General features: G+C 36.2%; 1 protein-coding gene across 5 annotated transcripts in view; it reads right to left on the reverse strand.

Moving 5' to 3' along the window:
• GPATCH8 (G-patch domain containing 8) overlaps window positions 1–23,070 on the reverse strand; it is a 95,191-nt gene that overhangs the window by 44,055 nt on the left and 28,066 nt on the right. For 3 of the 5 annotated variants that reach the window (XM_061392079.1, XM_061392080.1, XM_061392081.1), the window contains 3 exons: window positions 21,434–21,506; window positions 1,479–1,546; window positions 4–90 (listed from right to left, as the gene is read on the reverse strand). In XM_061392079.1, coding sequence (XP_061248063.1) covers window positions 4–90; window positions 1,479–1,546; window positions 21,434–21,506 — 228 coding nt within the window. Of the gene's footprint in view, window positions 1–3; window positions 91–1,478; window positions 1,547–3,625; window positions 3,671–21,433; window positions 21,507–23,070 lie in introns of all 5 variants that reach the window. The other 2 variants (XM_061392082.1, XM_061392084.1) reach the window with 2 other exon arrangements.

Consider the following 23,070-nt stretch of genomic DNA (forward strand, 5'->3'; position numbering starts at 1 on the left):
TACCTTGTACTTCTGCCTCAGTTCTTCCGTGTCTTCTTTTTCTACTTCTAAGACACGGCGCCGTTCGGTAGCATCTTCAGCATAATCAAGCTTAACAAAAATAGATACAATTAGACTTAATTGCCATAGTACTCCCATCTAGCCATAAAAAAGTCATTTACACAACTACAGTACTATATGAAAATACGTAATTTGCTCAACTGCCTCTTGCTTTACTGTCACATCACAGAGAAAAAAAACATGCAAAATAGTTCATTAATCCTCTCATGCTGGTGGTTCCCAACAGGCATAGTTGATAACAGATTTTACTTCAATGTTCAATGACAAAGAATTAGCAGTAAATGGAGCATAATATTTCAAGCAATGAAAAGAAGGTATCACAGATGAGAGCAGTACACAGCTCTATTGTTGTTCAGTCACTAAGTATTGCCCAACTCTTTGCAACCCCAAGAATTGCAGCAAGCCAGGCTTCCTTATCCTCCACCATCTCCCGGAGTTTGCTAAAACTCATGTCCATTGAGTTGATGATGTCATCCAACCATTTCGTCCTCTGTCGCCCCCTTCTCCCTTTGCCCTCAATCTTTCTCAGCATTAGGATCTTTTCCAATGAGTTGGCTCTTCACATCAGGTAGCCAAAGTATTGGAGCTTCAGCATCAGTCCTTCCAATGAATATTCAGGGCTGACATCCTTTAGGATTGGCTGGTTTGATCTCCGTGCTGTTCAAGGGACTCTCAAGAGTCTAGTACCACAGTTGGAAAGCATCGATTCTTCAGCGTGCAGCCTTCTTCACGGTCCAACTCTCACATCTGTACGTGACTACAGGAAAAACTATAGCTTTGACTACATGAACCTTTGTTGGCAAAGTGATGTCTCTTCTTTTTAATATGCTGTTTAGGTTTATCATAGCTTTCCTTTCAAGGAGCAAGCATCTCTTAACTGCATGGCTGCAGTCACCATCCGATGAAAATAAAATCTGCTGCTGTTTCCATTTTTACCCCGTCTATTTGCCATGAAGTGATAGGACTGGATGCCATGATCTTAGTTTTTTGAATGTGAGTTTTAAGCCAGCTTTTTCACTCTCCTCTTTCACCTTCATCAAAAGGCTCTTTAGTTCCTCTTCGCTTTCTGCCCTTAGAGTGGTATCATCTGCATATCTGAGGTTGCTGACACAGCTCTGTAGGGGCAAAGCTTCTACCACAACAAATATTTTAAGATTTGAGCTACAGAGCCTACTGAAATGAGCATAAGGGCCTGGGTTTAAGTCTGATCTGATCTTGTGGCATAATGTTGGGGCAATCACTCAACTTCTTTGTAAAGGGGCATTATTTGCCACCTACCTACCTCAAAGACAGCACTAAATGAGAATATAAAATAAGTTTTTTAATTTTCCCTCAAAAATATAATTACACCTGAATTTTGGAATTAGTATCCATTTTAAATACCCCATAAAACAAGTCAACCAATGAGATCAATTTACCTCCATTTCCATGCGACCCATGCCCATGACATCATATTTGACGACGATTGGAATGGGATCTGTTCTCCCTGTAACAGGAACATATAATCAAGGTGAGATGTAAGGCTAAGCCAACAGCTCTCTTTACACATTGGGTTTGGGTGGTTAGAGATCTTGCCTTGGAGTGCAGAGACCAGAAAGCTACAGTGAACCAAACACAAGCCATTCTCACAGCTTACAACCAAACCTACCTCTCCAGTTTAAGCCCAACTAACCACCTTGGCTGACCTTCCAGTTGGGGATGATTCCAGATTACTAAAGCAAAATTAAATAAGTAATGCAAAGCATTCCTAAGCAATGGCACCAGGAAGTTTAAAATCAAGAACACTAGAAATTCCTTTTTAAAAAGGCTCCCAAATAACTTTCCATCAAGAATCACTTCACTCTTACTGTTCACTGACATTTTCCCACACACACTTTTAAAACTGGTAATAAATATGTCAACTGACAGGTTTAAATCGGAAGAGCACAGTTTCAAACATGACACAGGAAAATTCAATAACTGCAACTCAGCGTGTTTAATATTTCTTTGTATTCAAAACATGCTTTACAATTAAATGAAGGGGTGAAAATAATTAAAAGGAACGCAACAGTTAGTTGCCCTGAGGAAAGAATAGTTTTACTTTTATTTTTTTTTTTTAGTTTTACTTTTAAACTGGTGCTCCAAGGTCCCATTTTTCCAGAGTGGATTTAACACTGACTATGGCAATCAGTAAGCTGTGAAAAGGACTAGTTGCGAAGAAAATTGACTTTAAACTAATTGATCTATGCTGGAGATTTTTTAAAATGTATATTTAATCCACTCATAACCAGCCAAACAAAGCAAAATGGGGCAGACAAGCACTTTACTACCACAGCTGTTTTACATCACAACTTGCGCTGTTTATTGTGATGTAAGCCCACTGAAAAGAGGACTTACCTTATCCGTTGTATACCTTTAGTGAAAAAACACAATGTTTACTTCCCTCATCATTTCACTCAGGCTGGTGTAAACAATTGTTTTTTAAATTAATTTATTTTTTTGTTGTTGTTATACACACATATATATTATACCTTTGGGCTAAAAGTTGAGTTTTGTCAGGCTAAATCTGAGATATGACCAAAACTGAATTTGGGGGGTTAAAAAAAAAGCAATAAATGCCATGCCCATGACTAGGATTAGTCTCGGAGGGGAAAAAAGCTGTTTCCAAAGTGACCAGCAACCACTTGAATCTAGTTGCTCTGTATTTGTGGGATTGATTTTTGTTTCAAAAAGAAATGAAAAACAAATTCAGAAGTTTAATTACTTATCACCAATCTCCCATTATTGCTTTTAAACAATAAGAAGCTAATCAAGAATAATTATCACATGAAAAAAAAATTTAAGTAAATAAAGAACATCTCACACCAGAAAAGAGAACCAAGTTGTAAAACAGCCTTATTTTAGATACTATCAAAAACTGCCAGTTAAACAAAATAAAAATGTGTTACTACCTTCTGCCCAATGGTATAATAAATAAGCAGTGACTGCAATCTTTAGCAAAAGGACCAAATTAAGACAGGTTATAAAAATGACTTCCTAGGTGCAATATCACTTTCATAACGTCTCAATCAGGGATTTACTGGTTAAAAACAAATGGTCCAATGAAAGAATTGGAAAGAAATGTCAAAGTTATTTTTTTTGTTTTGATATATTTTTTGATCTGTCAGAATTTGCTTTGTTAAGAATCAAGAAAATTTTGGTAGAAATTCATTACCTCTGTAAACCCCTGTTATAAACTCTGCATTAGTACTTTTGCCTTCTAGGGCAGTCAAAGTTTGTTTTAATTTATTTATAAATTGCAGTAGCAAGTGCTAGTGCCCATTATATTGTGGGGAAATCAAGTTTTTACAGTATTAGAATTTAATGTTTTAACTGATTTTTTTTTTTTGGCAATTCTAACACAAACAGGTACATCCCTTCTTAACGTTACCCTTTCATGAACAAGGATCAGACAAGTTGCATAAGGAAAGGAAAGGAAAATGAAAAAGACCAAGCAGAAGGATGAAGGCTACAACAGAGAAAGTAAGCCTAACATATTGGTGCACTGATGACAAAGGAGTAATTCAGTCTGAAAATAAAAAATTACCACTGCTAAGTTTACCATCACCACAACAAGTCCAGGATCATAATGCTGTAAAAAAGAAACACCATTTGTTAGGCAGAAACCATTAGGGTAGGAAACAGGCCTTCTAGCAGGCAGACAGGATGGGGTAAAGTAACAAATTGGGCTTTGTCCCTCCCCCAATTTCAGCTGGGGATGCAGGAAGGTCACTGTGTGCTACCGCAGTTGTTTTCATACCGGTTGGATCAGGGTGTGAGATTTTTGTACTGCTACTTGAGAAAAACATGAACAACCTCTTCTACAACAATGCAGGGGTTGGGGGGAAGGTGGGAGAAAGTGAGAGAACTATCTCTCGCTAGAAAGTGAGAGAACTATCTCTCCCTAGAAAGTGAGAGAACTATCTCTCCCTTCCAGTTTCTCATTTAACTACTCATTCTGTTCAAATCAGTACTCAAGGCCCGAGGTGGGACTTGTTCCTTAAGGAAATAACATCAAAGACAGATCATCAAGTGATTATCAAGTCATTGGCTGCACTAAAAGAACTCTAAGAGGACTGTCTCGTAGAGGGGATCATCAAGACCTCATTATAATAAATAAAAGGTCTGGAAAATAACCTTAGATTGTCAGTGCTTGGAAAACATGAACATTTGAGTTCTGTTATGAATGAATACAACTTTTGTGGTAGACTTCCTCAGAACTTTGTTTCCTTTTAATCAAGTCTTCCCAAGTCCACCAACAGCTTTCTTTCTGCACATAATAAAGCCAAACTTTGAAGAACACCAGGAACTCCAGAGAAATTGGCATCAAAAGGCCTGTCACATTTACAATTAGTCCACTCAGAGAAAACAGTCTGGCTTTAAAAACAATCTGAAGGTAACATTGCTGCCTCCGCCAAGTAGTAATTTTTTTCCATTATTAGAAGTTCCAGACCAAGGAAAAATCCCACTGGGAAAAGACACTGAAGAATACATACATGAAGAGGCTGCAGTATTAAAAAAAAAAAAACAAACCCTCATTTATTCATTTGTGATCAATGACAAATCCTATCATAAAGGAATATCTGAGTAACAACCCATAGTGATGACTTTTCAATGATAAATAGCAAAAGAATGTGTGCTAATATAATAATCCCCTAGAAAACTCAACTTCTTTTTAATACAAATTGAACTACATCCAGTTTCTCTTATTTCTTGGCTTCTCTTAACAGGGACAAGTATTTCTTAAAATTCATTAAAATAAGAACATTTTGTTGTTTATTTCATTTCAAAGGAGGCCAACTTCAACCAGAACAATAAATACTTTCCTTAAGAAGAAACTGTCCTCTTCAGCCAAAGATCTATATATAGATACTCTGACTGTGATCTAGCTGACTGGACAAGGGTGGGAAAAAAACATACTACTTATAGAAAATTCTACTATCAATGTATTCATGTGAGGGGAAAAAAATTGATATTCATATTTTCTAAATAAAAACTTTAAATATATATATACACACACACACACACAAGTATTGAATCATTATGCTGTATACCTGAAACCAAAATAATATTCTACATCAACTGTACCTCAATAAAAAATTTTTTTAAAGAGATGGAAAAAACTTTTAATGAGGTTTCACTGACCAACTGGTACTGTATACTCTATATTTTAGAAGGTAGGCTTACTTCTACAATGACACATGTGCTAAAATACTCATGTACACATCTCTTGCTAAAATGTAAAGGTATTATAACTTATCTTAACTCAAGAGAGAATAAGGCCAAATATGAAAACTCACTGATTGCTTATAGCCACAGTTTCTGAGAATGAGCCCTTTCATTAACCAGTTTCGATTTTGAAACACTTTAGGATACTCCAATCTACAAAACTGGCCCAAAGAACTGGACTGTAGAGAAATTATTATTTTTTTTTTAAACAAACATTATTTTTAAATAAACCCCAGGAAAAGAACAACTGGAGAGAAAATATTGAAGAACAACCATAATCTGGTAAACAGCACATTTCAGAAACAGAAGACACATGACTTCTCCACAGAAACAAATTAGAAATGAAGAAGCTTCCAAAGTGATTAAAACAGTTTTTGGATAGTCAGCAGATAAGATAACACTACAATTTACCTTTGCTGTCTGTTCCTTTGCTGAGATTCATCCAACAACAAATAATTATTGAGTTGCTTCTACATACCAAGCACTACTGCAAGGCTTTGGGCATATTTTTGTGATAGTAATTAAAACAAAGTCCTATAGCCCATGAATAATCTATAATTAGGCAAAATAATCTTACCAATATAAACTTCTGGCATGAGGGAGTAGAAAATAACATTTGTGGACCTAATGCATGTATGGTTCAAAAAGCTTTAATGTCTAACATCTTTCAAAGAAGTCTAAAACTGTTTTTAAAGACTGACCCTAATAAGGCAAAAGTAAATATAAAAGCCATCAAAAAAGTCACAAATTTTACTTCCAAAAGGCCACTAAGTTGATAAAAGTCAAGAATCTGACCTGACATCTTAAATTTATTTACTTTAAGCAACTCAAATATATATGTGAAAATCAAGAATAATACAAAATTAGGATGGTGACTATTCTCTGATTTGTAAAATTACTCAAAATAAGACTCTATAGTAAGCTATAGTGAAGTCGCTCAGTCGTGTCCAACTCTTTGCGACCCCATGGACTACAGCCTACCAGGCTCCTCTGTCCATGGGATTTTCCAGGCAATAGTACTGGAGTGGATTGCCATTTCCTTCTCCAGGGGATCTTCCCAACCCAGGGATCGAACCCGGGTCTCCCGCATTGTAGACAGACGCTTTACCGTCTGAGCCACCAGGGAAGTCATTATGTTAATGTGTTTAAATATAATTTCATTCATTTAAAAAAACAGTGATTACATACAACTTTCAGAAATACTTCCTGGGTAAAAAGTGGTATATATATTTCCAAACCAAAGCTTTACTTCTGCAAATTTCTCCTTAAAATAACAGTCTTCAGTAGCATAAAAATAATGATTATTTTCATCATCATTTAGATATCTTTTTCTTAGTAAACATCAAGTATATTAATTATACCCTATGGCTTTTAAGTTTTTTTTTTAAAGAATTCCTACTCAAAATAGAATCCAAAGTCTCTAGTGCTACAAAAACTAACTATATTCTTGCCACAGACTGTTTAATGATCTATATAACAACAAGGTTATTTTGATTTTCAGGCACAGGTGTTTGTTTTTTTTTTAAGGGCACAGAAGTTTAAAAAACTATGACCTAAAAATCCTTCCATCTTCCCAAAGAATCAGAGCTACTTTCTAGGACAAAATAGTTCAATTTTAATCATGTAATCTAATATATTAAGAAAAGGTTAGTTTTGTTTTGTTTCTCTTGGCTAAGCATACATATATTTATTTCATTGTCAGCTGACAGGGCCTCAAAACAACTCCCTGGTGGCTCAGTGGTAAAGAATCTGCCTGCCAATGCAGGAGATATAAGTTTGATCCCTGGGTCAGAAAGATCCTCTGGAGAAGGAAATGGCAACCCACTCCAGTATTCTTGCCTGGAAAATCCCATGGACAGAGAAGCTTGGTGGGCTACAGTCCATGGGGTCATAAAAGAGACACGACTTAGTGGCTAAATGTAGACAGTATAGAGTAGCTAGTCCTATGGTATTGTAATGTCCAACAATCCAATGTTTTCTTAGAGTTGTATTCACTTACTATTAAGTTATTCCATAACTACACTGAGAATTCCTTAATATTCCAAGATCATTCTTAAACCCCAAAATGTTTTCCAGCTCCATTTAAACTGCTCTTCCTTAATCCTACACCTCAAACTCGCAACTCACCTTTATTTTCTATATTTTTCTAGGTAGTCCCTAAAAAAGGTGGCTACAAAATCTCAGTTCTCTAGTAAGAGGTAACTTCTAAACACTTGTGTCACTCTGGACAACTAGCCCATGAGTCCCTGCAGCCTCTCCAGCAAAATGGAAACATTATCTCCACTTTCGGGACTGGCATGTAGATCAAAACAGACAATAGAAGATGCTTTGTAAACCCTAACATTTCACCATGATGCTGCTAAACACTGTTGTCTTAAGGCCTCAGAAAATTAAAAAATCAATTTGTTCATTTCCAAAACTGGCATTTTAAAATACCTTAAAATTAAAAATACTCTAAGAAGCTGTGATAGATTCTAATGTTCTACCAACAACCTGGTGATAATGAAACAGTCCTATTTACTGAAGGAGAAAATTATCATCTACCCCCAAATCCTTCCCATATTATCATTCCATTAACAAGAGTGACTACTGAGTTTGAAAAGGTTACACAAATATTACATCTAAGCCAAAAGAATGAAGTATACTTTAGCAAGACTTTCTCCAAATTAAAACAGATCACCTAAGAAATTTATCAGGTACAAACAATTTTCTTAGGTAAATTATACCTAAACAAAACAGAAAAACTTAAACACTGTCAAAATGCTTACTATTTTACTATTACTGTCACCTGAGAAATACACTAACACCTATGTATGTGTACTGAATAGTAAGTTATTAATCCACTGTATGCCAAATTTGTAACAGATGAAGTCTACATGGAATGTAGAAGTAAATTGAGAAAGTCAAATAAATTGAAATTACTGAAAAATCTCCCTTATTTCCTCTGGCATTTCTTCTAAAAAGCCCAGAGATCCTAGGTTATCCATAGAAATTTTCTTTTCCAGTTCTAAAGTCTATGATTCCATACAACTTTGAAGGCATTTCTGTCTCCTCTTAGTTTTGACTTTTCAAATATCGGCTAACCAGTGAAATTTTATATTTTCAACTGTTTTCACCTGATTGGAAACACTACTCTAATTACAATAAAATCATGATGATTATATACTAATTTTATATATTGGTATATTTTATATACTAATTTTATATATTGCTAATTTTAAGTTTCTTGGACATGCCACTCTCATAAGAAGTACGAGAAACCAGTTTCATTTTAATCATGCAAACTAATCTAGGGCACGAAGTCCATAAATAATAATGTAGGAAACAGTGTAAATCAGGATAAAGGTAAGATTATAAGAAAAATAAATAGCATTATACTAAATCAGACTAAAAATCACTAATCTATTTTGGATGAGCAAAAGAACCGTCTACCCCGACTTGCCACAGTGAAGGTAACATTCTCAGAAGCTTATTTTATTCATATGATCTAAAGCAAATTACTTAGGGAGCTTATTTAAAATGTAATTTCCTGAACCCCAATGCAGACCTGCTGAGTTGTACTGGTTGGGAATCTACATTTTTAACAGGCACCCAAAGTGATTCTGCTGCTCACTAAAGCTTGAGAATCACCAGTCTAATGGTAAAAGTACTAGAGTAGAGGTAGGAAGGTTTGTTATAAACACAGCTACTATCCTCAGCAGTTTGACTATGGATAAACACTTAGGTTTCTCAATCTGTTTAAAGTGGCATTATCTCCCAACCTACTATTGGGAGAGGAAAATGAGATAAGATACAGGTATAAAGCTTATATGCCATCATGTTTAATTCCCCAAACAGTTCTGAAATCTTTTAAATATTTGAGCATACTGAAGAAAGGTCACACCACTAACTGATTGCAGAGCTTGAATTTAAACCCAGGTCAAATTTCAAGTGAGGTCATAAAGTAGTAACCTGTGAATCAAATATAGGCCTTGCATATGTTTGTTTATCTCAGATTACTTTAAACTTTGAGCCAACATTTTTCAATTACTAAGTTTCACCAGAATATCTGGATTTCTGGTTTTGTTTTTTAAATTCAGGTCTGGCAACACATGACACTATATTCCTACACAGTAACAATGAGCAGGAGCTAGCTGAGTGGCAGTTATTCCTCTCCAGACATGGCACAACTCACACTACTTCCTACTTACTGTCTCAAGTTCAGTGGGCTTCAACTGTGTATGTTACCACCTGGCCCCAACAGGCATCGGAGCTTCCAAGTCCTACTCCTGAGACTGTCCTCTGCTCTTTCCTTCTAAGCTCCAGCTAGATTTTCTCTGTAACTCATTTGGTTACAGAATTATCTACGTCACACATTTCAGAAGACTTAGTAAGACAGAAAAGGCTGAATTTAGAACTAATAAACCACATTTATACATGTAAGATGATATTATTTTGTCCCCTTTTCTAAATGTACAATCCATTACTTCAAATTTTGGTAGCCATTTTTAATAAATATTTTCGTTTTTAGCTTTTTTCTTTATCAAAATATATTTCTCACAAATCATATTTTTAAACTTTGTGTTCTTATCATGTTTATATCTGGTCCTCCTTTTAAATACCAGTGGTTCTTATGGATGAATGATTCCATGTATCAACTAACAAGTATAGTTGGGCAGATGCTAATACAGTTGTTTGCTTCCTTATTCTCGCAATGAAATCTTTCACTTATTAAATCCTTCAAGAAATAAGTTAAAATTCTAAGTTATGTTTTTCAATTCTCTATTAAGCCCCCACTGTACCTTTAACTTCACAATTACAGTATTATATTGCACTAGACTTATCTGTTACACTTGTGTCTATATTAGACATAAGCCTCCAGAGACAAGAGCTATATCTTATTCATTCCTTAACTCTTAAGACTTAGTACAGATCTGGCACATTCTACAGATTCAGTAACTATATGCAGAATAAAAAAACATATTGAAAAGCAACAACAGAAAACACATAAACGCCTGTAATTGTTATCACTTAGGAGTTTACAGTCTAACAAGAGTTAAGTACGTAAGTAAGTGAAGTTGCTCAGTAGTGTCCGACTCTTTGCGACCCCATGGACTGTAGCCTACCAGGCTTCTCTGTCCACGGGATTCTCCAGGCAAGAATACTGGAGTGGGTTACCATTTCCTTCTCCAGGGGATCTTCCCCACCCAGGGATCGAACCCAGGTCTCCCGCATTGGAGGCAGACGCTTTAACCTCTGAGCCACCAGGGAAGATGGTTCACGAGAGTTAAGAGACACATAAATACAAATTATTCAAGGTAGAATGTTAAAAACACCACAAGAGAAATACAAAGTGTAAGAAAAAATAAAGGAGGAAATTATAGTATGAGACAAGAAATTACAGTATCCTCTTTACCTTTGGAGATCAATTATCTATCACTCCTAAAAATGTGGCCAAGGTTCTTACTACTCAATCTAGCTTCAAGTTTCCAGTGAATTTACAGAAATTTATATTTATCATCAAGAACATAAATGACCACTTCACGAGCTCTAAGAAAAAACATCACATTCAAAGCTACCTACATTTTTTTCAACCAGAGTAACTATTGTACATTTCAATTATGCAGTACTTTATTTCTCACCACCATCACATTTCTCCAGAAGACAGAAGTAAGCCACTACACAGCATTTAAGTACATTTTAGATAGCATACTGATTAAAAGCATAGGTTTTTAGCAACATGATTCTACTACCTATGTGCTGTAAGATTTTGGGCAAAGAATTGCTTAAAATGTCAATCTCCTCATCTGTAAAAAAAGAGTAACTACCCCAGAGAGGACTTAAATTAGACTATACATGTGTAAGCACTTTGTAAACACTTAAACACTAGCTATTATTAAGGATTAACAACTAAACCCAGTGAACAAAGGCTTGCTAGCAAGACACATGCATGAATCAACTATTATGCTTCATAGTTGATTTATCATGCTTCATAACTACACTTTCCTTTCCAGTTCCACTGCTATCATTTTATTCTATGCCCTTATCAACTCAGACAACTTTCTAAATGGTTTTACATCTTCAGTCATACTTTGGCAAGATTCGTACTTAACTTCTACCACCAATGTGCTAATTGGTATAATGGAAAGAAATAGATCACAAATCAAGAGAACTAGGGACTGCCTTTCAACATTCTGGAACCCTAAACCTACATTTCTTCATTTGTAAAATGAATTTCTGATTAAATTAGCTTTAATATTTCTATCTGCTAGATAAGTCTATACCTCTTCTAATAAAAAACTGCCTTTTGTTTACAAAATAAAGTTTCAAATTGGAGCAGCCTTCTACACTCAGTGTGGTAGTTAGTTAGCAGCATGGGTTTTGGAGTCAGAAAGACCAAGGTTTGAATTCTGATATTGTCATTTACTGACGGTTTATTCTTAAGCAACTCGCTCAACTTCTTTAAGCCTCAGTTTTTCCTCTGCAAAGCTGGAATAACATAGTCTTGCTTTAAGAATTATATGTGTTAAATAGACAGACAATGGAAGAAGCTGCTATATGGGGACAGAGAACTCAACCCGGTGCTCTGTGACAAACCAGAGGGGTGGGATGAGGTAGGGAGTGGGAGGAGATTCAGGAGGGAGGGGACATACATGGACTGGCGGCTGATTTATGTTGTTGTATGGGAGAAGCCAACATAACACTGTAAAGCAATTATCTTCCAATTAAAAATTAAAAAAAATAATTAAATGAGGTTTTAGTTAAGATAATACTAGATTTGTGCCTATCTGAACCAAATTCCCATTACTGCTTTCTAGTTATGGTTTCTCATCTGCTCTTGGACACCCAGAACCCTGCTTCAACCAAATAATTATGGTTTTTTCCATCCTTTTATATGTCAAAGTTCACTTTAAAAATATGTATTTTGATAAGTTCTTCTGCTTTTAAAGTGTGACATTCACTGCCGAATGGACACTTTCTGCTCTAGCCAGCTACACCTACTCTTCACCAACTGTAATCACCTTGTATACATCAGTGTCTCTTTCTTTGGTAATACTTATTCCTCCCTCCTTAAGACTTCATTGTGAGGTCTTCCCTAGTCATTTATCCTTACAGAGTTTACTCTTAAGGTTTCTTCCACTTATCTCCTAAAATAAATGGCAAACTTATGAGAGTAAGGGTAGTATCTCACAATGTCATGTATACTGTTTATTATGGTCTCTTGAAAACAAGTATTTAATAGAAGTGCAACTATTTTAATGTAATTCTTCACCAGTGAATGCTTCATTTAACGTAATCTACCTTGAGGATGTCCAAACTGCTTCTATAACTGGTCTACTCTTTTCTTAGTAAAAAAGTATCTGATCTAAATTTAGAAAAATTTGCTACTTCCTTTCTAATTATTTTGCATGAACTTGATATATATTTAATGTCTTCTGGTTAAATAACACTTTAACATATATTTAATGTCTGTCTATAAATGTAACAATCTCTATACTGAGCAACTAGTCTATACAGCATCTGAGTTCACTATTTCCCCTTCTCATATCCCCCAATCCCTTTTCATTTCTCAATTCAGTTCAGTCACTCAGTTGTGTCCGACTCTTTGCGACCCCATGAATCACAGCACGCCAGGCCTCCCTGTCTGTCCATCACCAACTCCCGGAGTTCACTCAAACTCATGTCCATCAAGCCAGTGATGCCATCCAGCCATCTCATCCTCTCTCGTCCCCTTCTCCTCCTGCTCCCAATCCCTCCCAGCATCAGGGTCTTTTCCAGTGAGTCAACTCTTCACATGAGGTGGCCAAAGTATTGGAGTTTCAGCTTTACCATCAGTCCTTTCAATGAACACCCAGGAGTGATCTCCCTTAGGATGGACTGGTTGGACGTTCTTGCAGTCCAAGGGACTCTCAAGAGTCTTCTCCAACACCACAGTTCAAAAGCATCAATTCTTCTGCACTCAGCCTTCTTCACAGTTCAACTCTCACATCCATACATGACCACTGGAAAAACCATAGCCTTGACTAGATGGACCTTTGCTGGCAAAGTAATATCCCTGCTTTTTAATATGCCATCTAGGTTGGTAATCGAGAAGGCAATGGCACCCCACTCCAATACTCTTGCCTGGAAAATCCCATGGATGGAGGAGCCTGGTAGGCTGCAGTCCATGGGGTCGCTAACAGTCGGACACGACTGAGTGACTTCACTTTCACTTTTCACTTTCATGCATTGGAGAAGGAAATGGCAGCCCACTCCAGTGTTCTTGCCTGGAGAATCCCAGGGACGGCAGAGCCTGGTGGGTTGCCGTCTATGGGGTTGCACAGAGTTGGACACGACTGAATCGACTTAGCAGCAGCAGCAGCAGGTTGGTAATAACTCTAGCTCTAAAATCTAGACTTTTTAACTACAGATTGTCAATTCTAAATTTTGTTTACTAACTGGATTCAGCTGGATTCATTTGTTTATATTAACTAAATTCCATTAAGATAGTCAGGGGTTATATATAATCTGTTATCTTACTAAATTTGATACCTGAATTACTAAAATTATGCTTACCTTTGAAAATGCATAAAGACTGCACAGCTCATTTAATTACCTAGGAACAAAGATCATTATAGCTACCAGGCTCCTTCAGCTAGACCAGCAACAAGTATAACTAAGCCTTTCTGACAATCCATACTGACATGCAGAATGTTTACATTCTAGATGTGGCATATAATCCATGAAAACAAATTTCAAAGGGAAACTAAGGAAGGACAACAACTCAGCTTTTTACAAATATCCTATCCAGAACATTTACTGTGTCATCATAGTATTAAAGAAAACCTATTTTTCCCCAGCCAAAGAATGATTTTTCTTAGAAGTTAGTGTGGTTTTAAAAATCAACATTCTAACTTAACAATAAAGTCCAAATTTTAACACTACATATTTCTACTGTATGGGATTCAAATCTAGTTTTTCTTTAGTCATAAAATGTATTAATATAAGCACTGTTGGGGCTTAGCTAATGCAGGGTTTATCCAACTATATTTACCATTTGTTTGCTAACTGAAACTAGAGTGGGAGGAGGGATACATACATAAAACCAAAGAAACACTAAAGAAACCAACTCTACTCTGCTTGGATTCTGTCTACTCTGAGTCTTTTTCAAAACAATTTTCTTTCTACATTTTTTAGTAGTAATAGTGTATCATATCAAATTTTAAAAGGATACAGTAAAAAGCAACTCACTTTCCCTTCACAGTCTGCCTTAACAATGACTTCTCTGCTGCCGCTGCTGCTAAGTCACTTCAGTCGTGTCCAACTCTGTGCAACCCCATAGACGGCCTCCCATCAGGCTCCCCCATCCCTGGGATTCTCCAGGCAAGAACACTGTGGGTTACCATTTCCTTCTCCAATGCATGAAAGTGAAAGTGAAGTCGCTCAGTCGAGACCCCATGGACTGCAGCCCACCAGGCTCCTCCGTCCATGGATTTTCCAGGCAAGACTTTTCTCTGCACAGTAAAGCAAATAAGAAACAAATATATGCACAAACCCCACAGAATGTACCCTTTTAATGTTTCACAGTGAAATGCTTCAGTTCATCTCTCTTGACATATTTTCCAGCCAACGATTTCATACAATAAAATTTTTATGCTTCAATCTCAAAAATCTAATTCAACATTTTTAAGAAAAAGATATGTGAGAAACCTATAGATATAATACATTTCATATACAACTTGTAGGACTTTGGGAAAGCTGCTTAAGTATCAACAAAAGCTATGGACATGTTACAACAGAGAAAGCAACTGTTAAGAACCATATAAATTATTTGGTAATCAGGAAAAAATGTATACTTTATATCTTAATTTTTTTTAAAATCAATAAACAGGCAACTATGTTTTAGAAGCTGGTTAGCTGCTGGGTTGATGTGTATTCCATTTAAAATAATGGAAAATAGAAACACACTGTTTTATGTGCCACCAAGAAATTTTAAAAGCTGCCATTGTAACTTTAATGCCATTAATAAGGTACATCTAATTTTACCTTTATTAAAATATGAAAAAATGTCTTAGGATCAAGGAAATATGGTAGACTATTTCTAATCTTTTATCACAGTGATATAACGAATAACTTCAATCATACATTATTTTTTGCATTTCATGAATAAGTTAAAGATAGAATTGTTGGATCTAAAGGGATACATGCATTTTAATCTTTAAGTAATTCAACTGTTCTCTATAGTGGTTTTATCCGTTTACAGTCTCACTGGCTATAATGTAAGAACCTATTTTCCCCAAATCTGACCAGGCTAGTCTTTTTTAAAGCCTTTTCCAAGCCAAGAAGTAAAAAATCATATCTCATAGTTTAATATGCATTATCTCTAATATGAGAAGAAATGAGAATATTTTCATATGCCTAAAGGTCATCTGCAATACTTTTCTGTAAACAGTATTCATAGCCATTTCCCCCTTTCTATTTTGATTACAAGTATTTCACATACCGATAAATACATAAAGAAATCTGTCCTCTGTCTACAATGATATATTACAGATATTTCCCCCAGTTTGTTTAGCTGTTGTTCTTTTACTTTACTATGATGAAATATAGTCAAATTTATCCTTCTTTTAAGGATTTCTGGGTTTGGAGTTGAACTTAAAGTTCTCCTTATTATAAGATTATCTTTAATAATTATCCTACTGTTTATTTTAACAATTTTATTTTTTACATTTAATTATTTGTCCCAACCCCACTGCTTAGTGACTGAGGCTCTTTTAGATGTAACTAAGAGCTCAGAATTACTGAAACAAAAAGCAAAATTAGGGACTTATGACCCTAAAACATACACAGCATTAAAAGCACAGAACTGGGAGTCAAATATCCAGCACATATTCAGTTCAGTTCAGTTCAGTCGCTCAGTCATGTCCGATTCTTTGCAACCCCACTGACTAACACACCAAGCTTCCCTGTCCATCACCAACTCCTGGAGCTGGCTCAAACTCATGTCCACAGAGTTGGTGATGCCATCCAAACAGTAATAGCACATATTAGTATCTTAGCAGAGAAGGCAATGGCACCCCACTCCAGTACTCTTGCCTGGAAAATCCCATGGACAGAGGAGCCTAGTAGGCTGCAGTCCATGGGGTCGCAAAGAGTCAGACACGACTGAGTGACTTCCCTTTCACTTTTCACTTTCATGCATTGGAGAAGGAAATGGCCAACCCACTCCAGTGTTCTTGCCTGGAGAATCCCAAGGATGGAGGAGCCTGGTGGGCTGCAGTCCATGGGGTCGTGAAGAGTCAGACACGACTGAGCAACTTCACTTTCACTTTTCACTTTCCTGCACTGGAGAAGGAAATGGCAACCCACTCCAGTGTTCTTGCCTGGAGAATCCCAGGGACAGCAGAGCCTGGTGGGCTGCCGTCTATGGGGTCGCACAGAGTCGAACACGACTGAAGCGACTTAGCAGCAGCAGCAGTATCTTAGCTGCTGCTGCTACTGCTACTACTGTTACAAATTCTGGGAAATAGAGAGTAGCAAGATAGAGGCTTCTCTGTGATTTTTATGATACTTAGGTTTTTGATGAATACCTAAAGATTAACTCAAATTCAGTTAAAATACTTAAACACACACCATACAATTGAGGTGTTAATAACAATTAGCATTTACATAGTGTTTTACAGTCTGCATAAAGTAACTTCACTTAATTACTTTACCCTCATAATCACTGTGAGAATATAGGCAGAGATTTTAATCCTCATTTATTGCTGAAACAAATAATTCAACTTGTCCCTTTACTTAAAGTAAGTGGCAGAGCCAAATTCAAACCTAAATCCTAAGTTTCCAAATGCTGCTCTCACTGCTTCATACCCTATACCAAGTGCTTCTAAACAAAAATAAAAGAGAATCCCTACTCTCAAGGAACTTAAAGCAATTTGTCAATTAAGTATTCAATTGATCACATACTAAAAAATATAAAACACGGTCCCTGGCCTCAAAAAACCTTCAAAAGTGTAGTGTAAGTTTAAAAAGCAAGACTTAGAGGACTGGAAAATAAACCTGAAGAGCAGGAACAATCTTATTTACTTTGCCCATGACTTACATTATTTACAGCTGGTATAACTAGAATACATTATTATCTCATAGCTGAGCTAATGCTGATTGACTGTCACTGAGTGAACCCTCTAAATATGGAATATGAAATATATCATACCTCTTCATTTGTCTTTGTGACCAAAAAAATCAGCCACATCATCAAACAGCTCTTAGACAATATAACAAAGAAAGTTTAGGAACCACTTCTGGGCTACATCTACTTACCTATTTCATAGCAAAATAAAGATTTTGAGCTACATTCCATTCCATTTCAAAGCTGCCACAAGGTCATAAAACAATTTCAAGAACCAAATCCAATTCAACAGCCACAAAATACAACTATCATTTGCTGTTGTTTATTCCAAATTAAACATACCCTCTGCCTGCATTAAAAAAAACACACACAACCATTCATAATATTTTTCATCGCAGGCCTTTCTTTATTGTTGTTTCCTTCAGGTATCTTGCCAACAACCTTTTCTACAAGTCTTTTTTTTAATACTAACAATCACTTATCTGCCGCATATAAATTTTAACTTTTGAATATTTTAATAAACACTGTGATGTGTGCTAAATCGCTTCAGTTGTGTCCAACTGTGCGACCCCATGGACTGAAGCCCTCCAGGCTCCTCTGTCCATGGGATTCTCCAGGCAAGAATACCGGTGTGGGATGCCATTCCCTTCTCTAGGGGATCTTCCCGAAAGGGATCGAACTGGTGTCTCTTATGTCTAACCTCCATTGGCAGGCGGGTTCTTTTACCACTAGCACTACTGCTGCTGCTGCTAAGTCGAGTCAGTTGTGTCCGACTCTGTGCGACCCCATAGATGGCAGCCCACTAGGCTCCGCCGTCCCTGGGATTCTCCAGGCAAGAACACTGCAGTCAGTTGCCATTTCCTTCTCCAATGCATGAAAGTGAAAAGTGAAAGTGAAGTAGTATCCGACTCTTCTCGACCCCATGGACGGCAGCCTACCAGGCTTCTCCGTCCATGGGATTTTCCAGGCAAGAGTACTGGAGGGGGTTGCCATTGCCTTCTCCGAGCACCACTAGGGAAGCCCTAATAAATATTAGGGGAGAACAAAAGGTAAATAAGGGAAATTCAAGTAAAAATTAAACCCACCTAACAAAGTTGAATTTTCTATCGTGCCACAAAGAATTCTGTTTCAGAGTTAGCATGCCCTATTCTCCAACCTATCCAGTGACAAGTTATATACATACACTGCAGCCCCAAAGACTAGCACTCCGTAAAGTCTCACAGGGCTTTCAATAATTTTTAGATGTTAACAAAATCTCGAAAAGATCAGGCTTAAATTCAGTGGATGACTGCATGTTAAAAAATGTTAGAGCCTAAAATCAAACAAAAGCAACTAAAAGTGGACAATAAACAAGTAAATGCAAAGAACTTACAAAGCCATGAATCTAGAAATTATTTGCAGTGATTAGTCTATGCAGTAGTAAGAAGGCATGATTTTCTGCAGAGCAACAGGGCTTTCTTTATTCAGTGGTTATTTGTAGCAAAGGTTTGGTACAATGAAAAAAATTTGTCATGAATTATTTAAATATGTCATAAATGTGGCTATATTCTAGCCAAACTATGTGGGTATTACAGAAAGAGCTATGTAAGAGAAATCAACTCAATGCCTGGACAATGTTGAATGTGACACTAAAAAAATAAAAGAGCCATTTCCAAGACAATTAAAGTGAAAGTGAAGTTGCTCAGTCGTCTCCGACTGTTTGTTACCCCGTGGACTGTAGCCTACCAGGCTCTTCCATCCATGGGATTTTCCAGGCAAGAGTACTAGATTGGGTTGCCATTTCCTTCTCCAGAGGATCTTCCCGACCCAGGGATAGAACCTGGGTCTCCCGCATTGTAGGCAGACGCTTTACGTCTGAGCCACCAGGGAAATCCATTTTGTTGGCAGGAGAATAAGGTCTCATTCTTTTTGAAGGGTAGAGACCATACTAGCCATTCAAGACACATGGGCTTTGAACAACACTGTGAATTTAGTAAACACTACTGAAATGTACACTTAAAAATGGGTAAGATGACAAATTTATGTTATGTGGGCTTTGCCACAATTAAAAAGAAAAAAAGGAAGGGCTTCAAATTTCTATTTTAAATAAATAATGGATTGATGAGTTATTGAGTGCTTATTACATGCCAATCACCACAGAGATGAATGTGAAATATGGATAAAATCTGATTTCTCTTTTCAAGGAGTTCAAAGTTTAAAGACACCCAAATTTGAAAGTATTCTTAAAATGAAACAATAATTTTCCATCACCCAAAAATAGTTAAGCACCCGTTTTCCTGATCTTTTTTTAAATTTTACTTTATTTTTAATTGGAGGATAATCACTCTACAATATTGTGATGGTTTCTGCCATACATCAACATGAATCAGCCATAGGTATATATACGTCCCTCCCCTCCTACACCGCCCTCCTACTTCCCTCCCCATCCCACCTCTTTAGACCATCACAGAGCACCTTTCTAAACTCGCTTGCTACACGTCTCTTTCACTCTTTTTCTCTGCCAGTTTTAGTTGTACTTTGAAGTCTCCGATGCTTACAATGGAAAACTCTGGGATTCAAACAGATTCACTAGTCCCCTACGTAATGTCCCCAAATTCTACTCCCCTCTGTACCTGAACAAAAACAGTAACAATCAACAATGCTCCTGGGAATCTCTGAATAGGAAGAGAGGTTTCAAATAGTAGGGGAAAAGATCAAATAAAATCTTCAGACCTTATTCTGAACTATCACCTCCATTCAACCCAACCCAACATTTAACTGTGCAAACCACTGGGACTAAACCTACCAAGAAGTCATTTCTACTTTAGTCCTGATGATGCTTTCTCTTTTCTGGTCTCTTAGAAAATCTATGGTCTATGCCATACAAATTGCTCTCAGTTGTTGAGTATTCTTTATACTGTGTACAATGAGTTCTTGCACCACTGGAAAACAAGTTTAGTGGTGATCAAATCTTTCTACCTCCCCCAAAGGATAGGTTAATGCTTAGTAATAAATATTCATTTGAAATATATTTTTGAGCATTTCTCATGTCACAACTGAATAGAATTTGTGGATGTATACTTTAAAAAGCAAAGGCTTTAAAGACTGAAACATCCTGTTTCATGCCCTGTCCTATTGTGGCCCTTAATACAGACATTTGAACTGATTAGACTGCCCACTCATATTATGGAAATTCATTTCCCAAATTCAAAAAATTAGTCAACAGTAGTGCACCTCTCCCCAAATATCCCTTTATACAATGAGACCCTTCATGACCAAATGTAGAAGTGCAATGATTTCCATCATTTCTGAGGTACTGTTCACATCTGCAGAGAACAGCAGCCCTTGAATACGACGGAGCTAATAAGTAAATGGAGTTGGTTGACTGGTTTTCAACTAGTAAGAACTCAGAAGCAGAAATGTTAGCAGTGTTTGTTATCCAAATGATTAGTACAGTTAAAAGAAAAAATTACATACAATGTAAACTGTAAACCACACATTTCCCAGAGCCTGACCTGAACTTAAGAAATGGCCTCTCAGAGAACCCTAGGAAATCTCTGTTTCAATTTTATGTTTCATATAGGTTAATTATTCTACTATTGCATGGATTCTGATTAGAGACAAAGAACAAGGGCAATCACCAGCTTCAGGAAGAATTCAGGAGGGCAAAAATTAAACTCTGCTGTTGAAATTAATTCTCTTAAAAATACAGCAGCCATAATACATCACTAAGTGATACAAAGACAGTACATTCTGATACTACGTATTTCATTTACTTTACCCAACCATCACTTCCACCAAAAGAAATTTAAAACAGACTGAGCCATACACAGTATGTTTCCTGAAAGTATTCACGACACAGCAGCTTACTCTTGCAAATTATTAGCTTAACAGTGATTTCAAATACAGTTATAGGAAAAACAGACTACTCTAGGGGATAAAAGGCAGTGGGAGAAAGCCCAAAAACTTTTTCAAAAAGACAAAAAATATATTCAGGCATAAGATCTGCATCAGAAACATTTTTTCTTTCTTTTTTCTTGGTATATTTAAAAAACTTACCCTGAAGAGATTTTCCCAATCCCTGGCCCAGCTTCCACCCATGTTTCTGGAGTAAGCGATGTCCAATATTATCCTGACAGACAGAACAGAGAGACAAACCAAAAATATTCCAATAATATATTCTTCCCTTCCTAGTGATATTTAACAGGTGATGAACAAGAGATAATTCTACATATATGCATGCAAAAAAGGTGCTAATAGGGGAAATGTGCCCAATAAAGGGGGCATTAATGTAAAAAGAAATACTGGCTAGTATTTTATACAGGAAGAACAAAGAGGGAAAGGGTCCTTTCTGATGGTGTGTTGGGCAATTTTTATACACAACACTTTTAAAAAGAGAAAAAAGGGAAGGGGAAAGGGGGAAGAATACACTTATGAAGTTTAAAACTAACATTAAAAAGCATAAAATCAAAGTACTTATACAATCATATCCACCACCTAGACAGCACCACTTTAAGAGCTTTTTTTTTTAATAAAGAAAATCTACATTGTATTTAGTTATTTTGCTTATGTGTCAGGCTTTCATGATACAAAGTAAGTTGTAAGTGTAAGACTGCCCCACCACTAGAAATGAAAACACAATCAGAGCAAAATCCAGGCTAGACTTGATTGGTTTTTTAATACATATATATAAAATATAAATATTTAACTAGCATGCAGCCAATATTAAACTGAAAAAACAGTGAGGTTAGTAAAACGAGAAATTAAATTGATTAAACAGAAAAATAAAATGAGCTCAAGCACAGACTGAGTGATGCATTTCAACATGTAATCTAACAAAAATGCTAAAATGTTAGAATGATACAGGCCTAGCAATAAGTTAACAGTAAAGAACCATTAGTGCATGTAGGGGAAAAAAACCAATATACATAATGTCTCATCTTCCTAGGAGCACAGTGGAAAAGATCATTCAATGTAAATCACATGTAAAGACACTAGAAACAACAATTAAATGTCAGCTTTTGCGTAAGGTTTCAAGATCTGAGAAACCTCTGCAGACCTTTGTCCAATTCTTTGCTTTTTACAAATACGGAGAGAACACTAAAATAATCATTTAGCTGTATCTGATAAAATGATGTTACTTATCAAAAGGAAAACATTTAAAAATTGTAAACAGAAAGTGTTCTGTATGCATTAAAATGTAATTTATAATATTAATTGGGTATCACCACTTGAAAATAATCTTGTATTTCCTAAAATCAAATTATGAAGTCAACTAAACCATAAATCTCTGAATTAAAAATAGACATATTAAATTGATTTTTATCTTCCAGCTACATATTCAATGGTAAAATGCTCTGGAATTATAGGAAAAAATATGTTACTATTATATTCTCTGATAGTAAGTTATAAGAAGAAGATTAGGTCTCTTTAATGCTCTGTTTAAAAAAAAAAAGGTCAACTTCCTTCTATGAGTATTATGACAGGATGCCAACTAGAAAACTGGACTGAGCAGCTTATTACTTTATTGATTAGAGGAACAAAGATCAGGATACTTGAAAAAATGGGCAAATGATAATGAAAATGTTTCTATAACAAAACATGCAATTACTTTAAACATACATATACACAGTCATTACTGTACACAAAAGGTCACTAGAGATTATTTTTTGCTAGAAATTGAGAGAATGAGAAAA

This window comes from Bos javanicus, chromosome 19, assembly GCF_032452875.1.
Source record: "Bos javanicus breed banteng chromosome 19, ARS-OSU_banteng_1.0, whole genome shotgun sequence".
Taxonomy (NCBI): domain Eukaryota; kingdom Metazoa; phylum Chordata; class Mammalia; order Artiodactyla; family Bovidae; genus Bos; species Bos javanicus.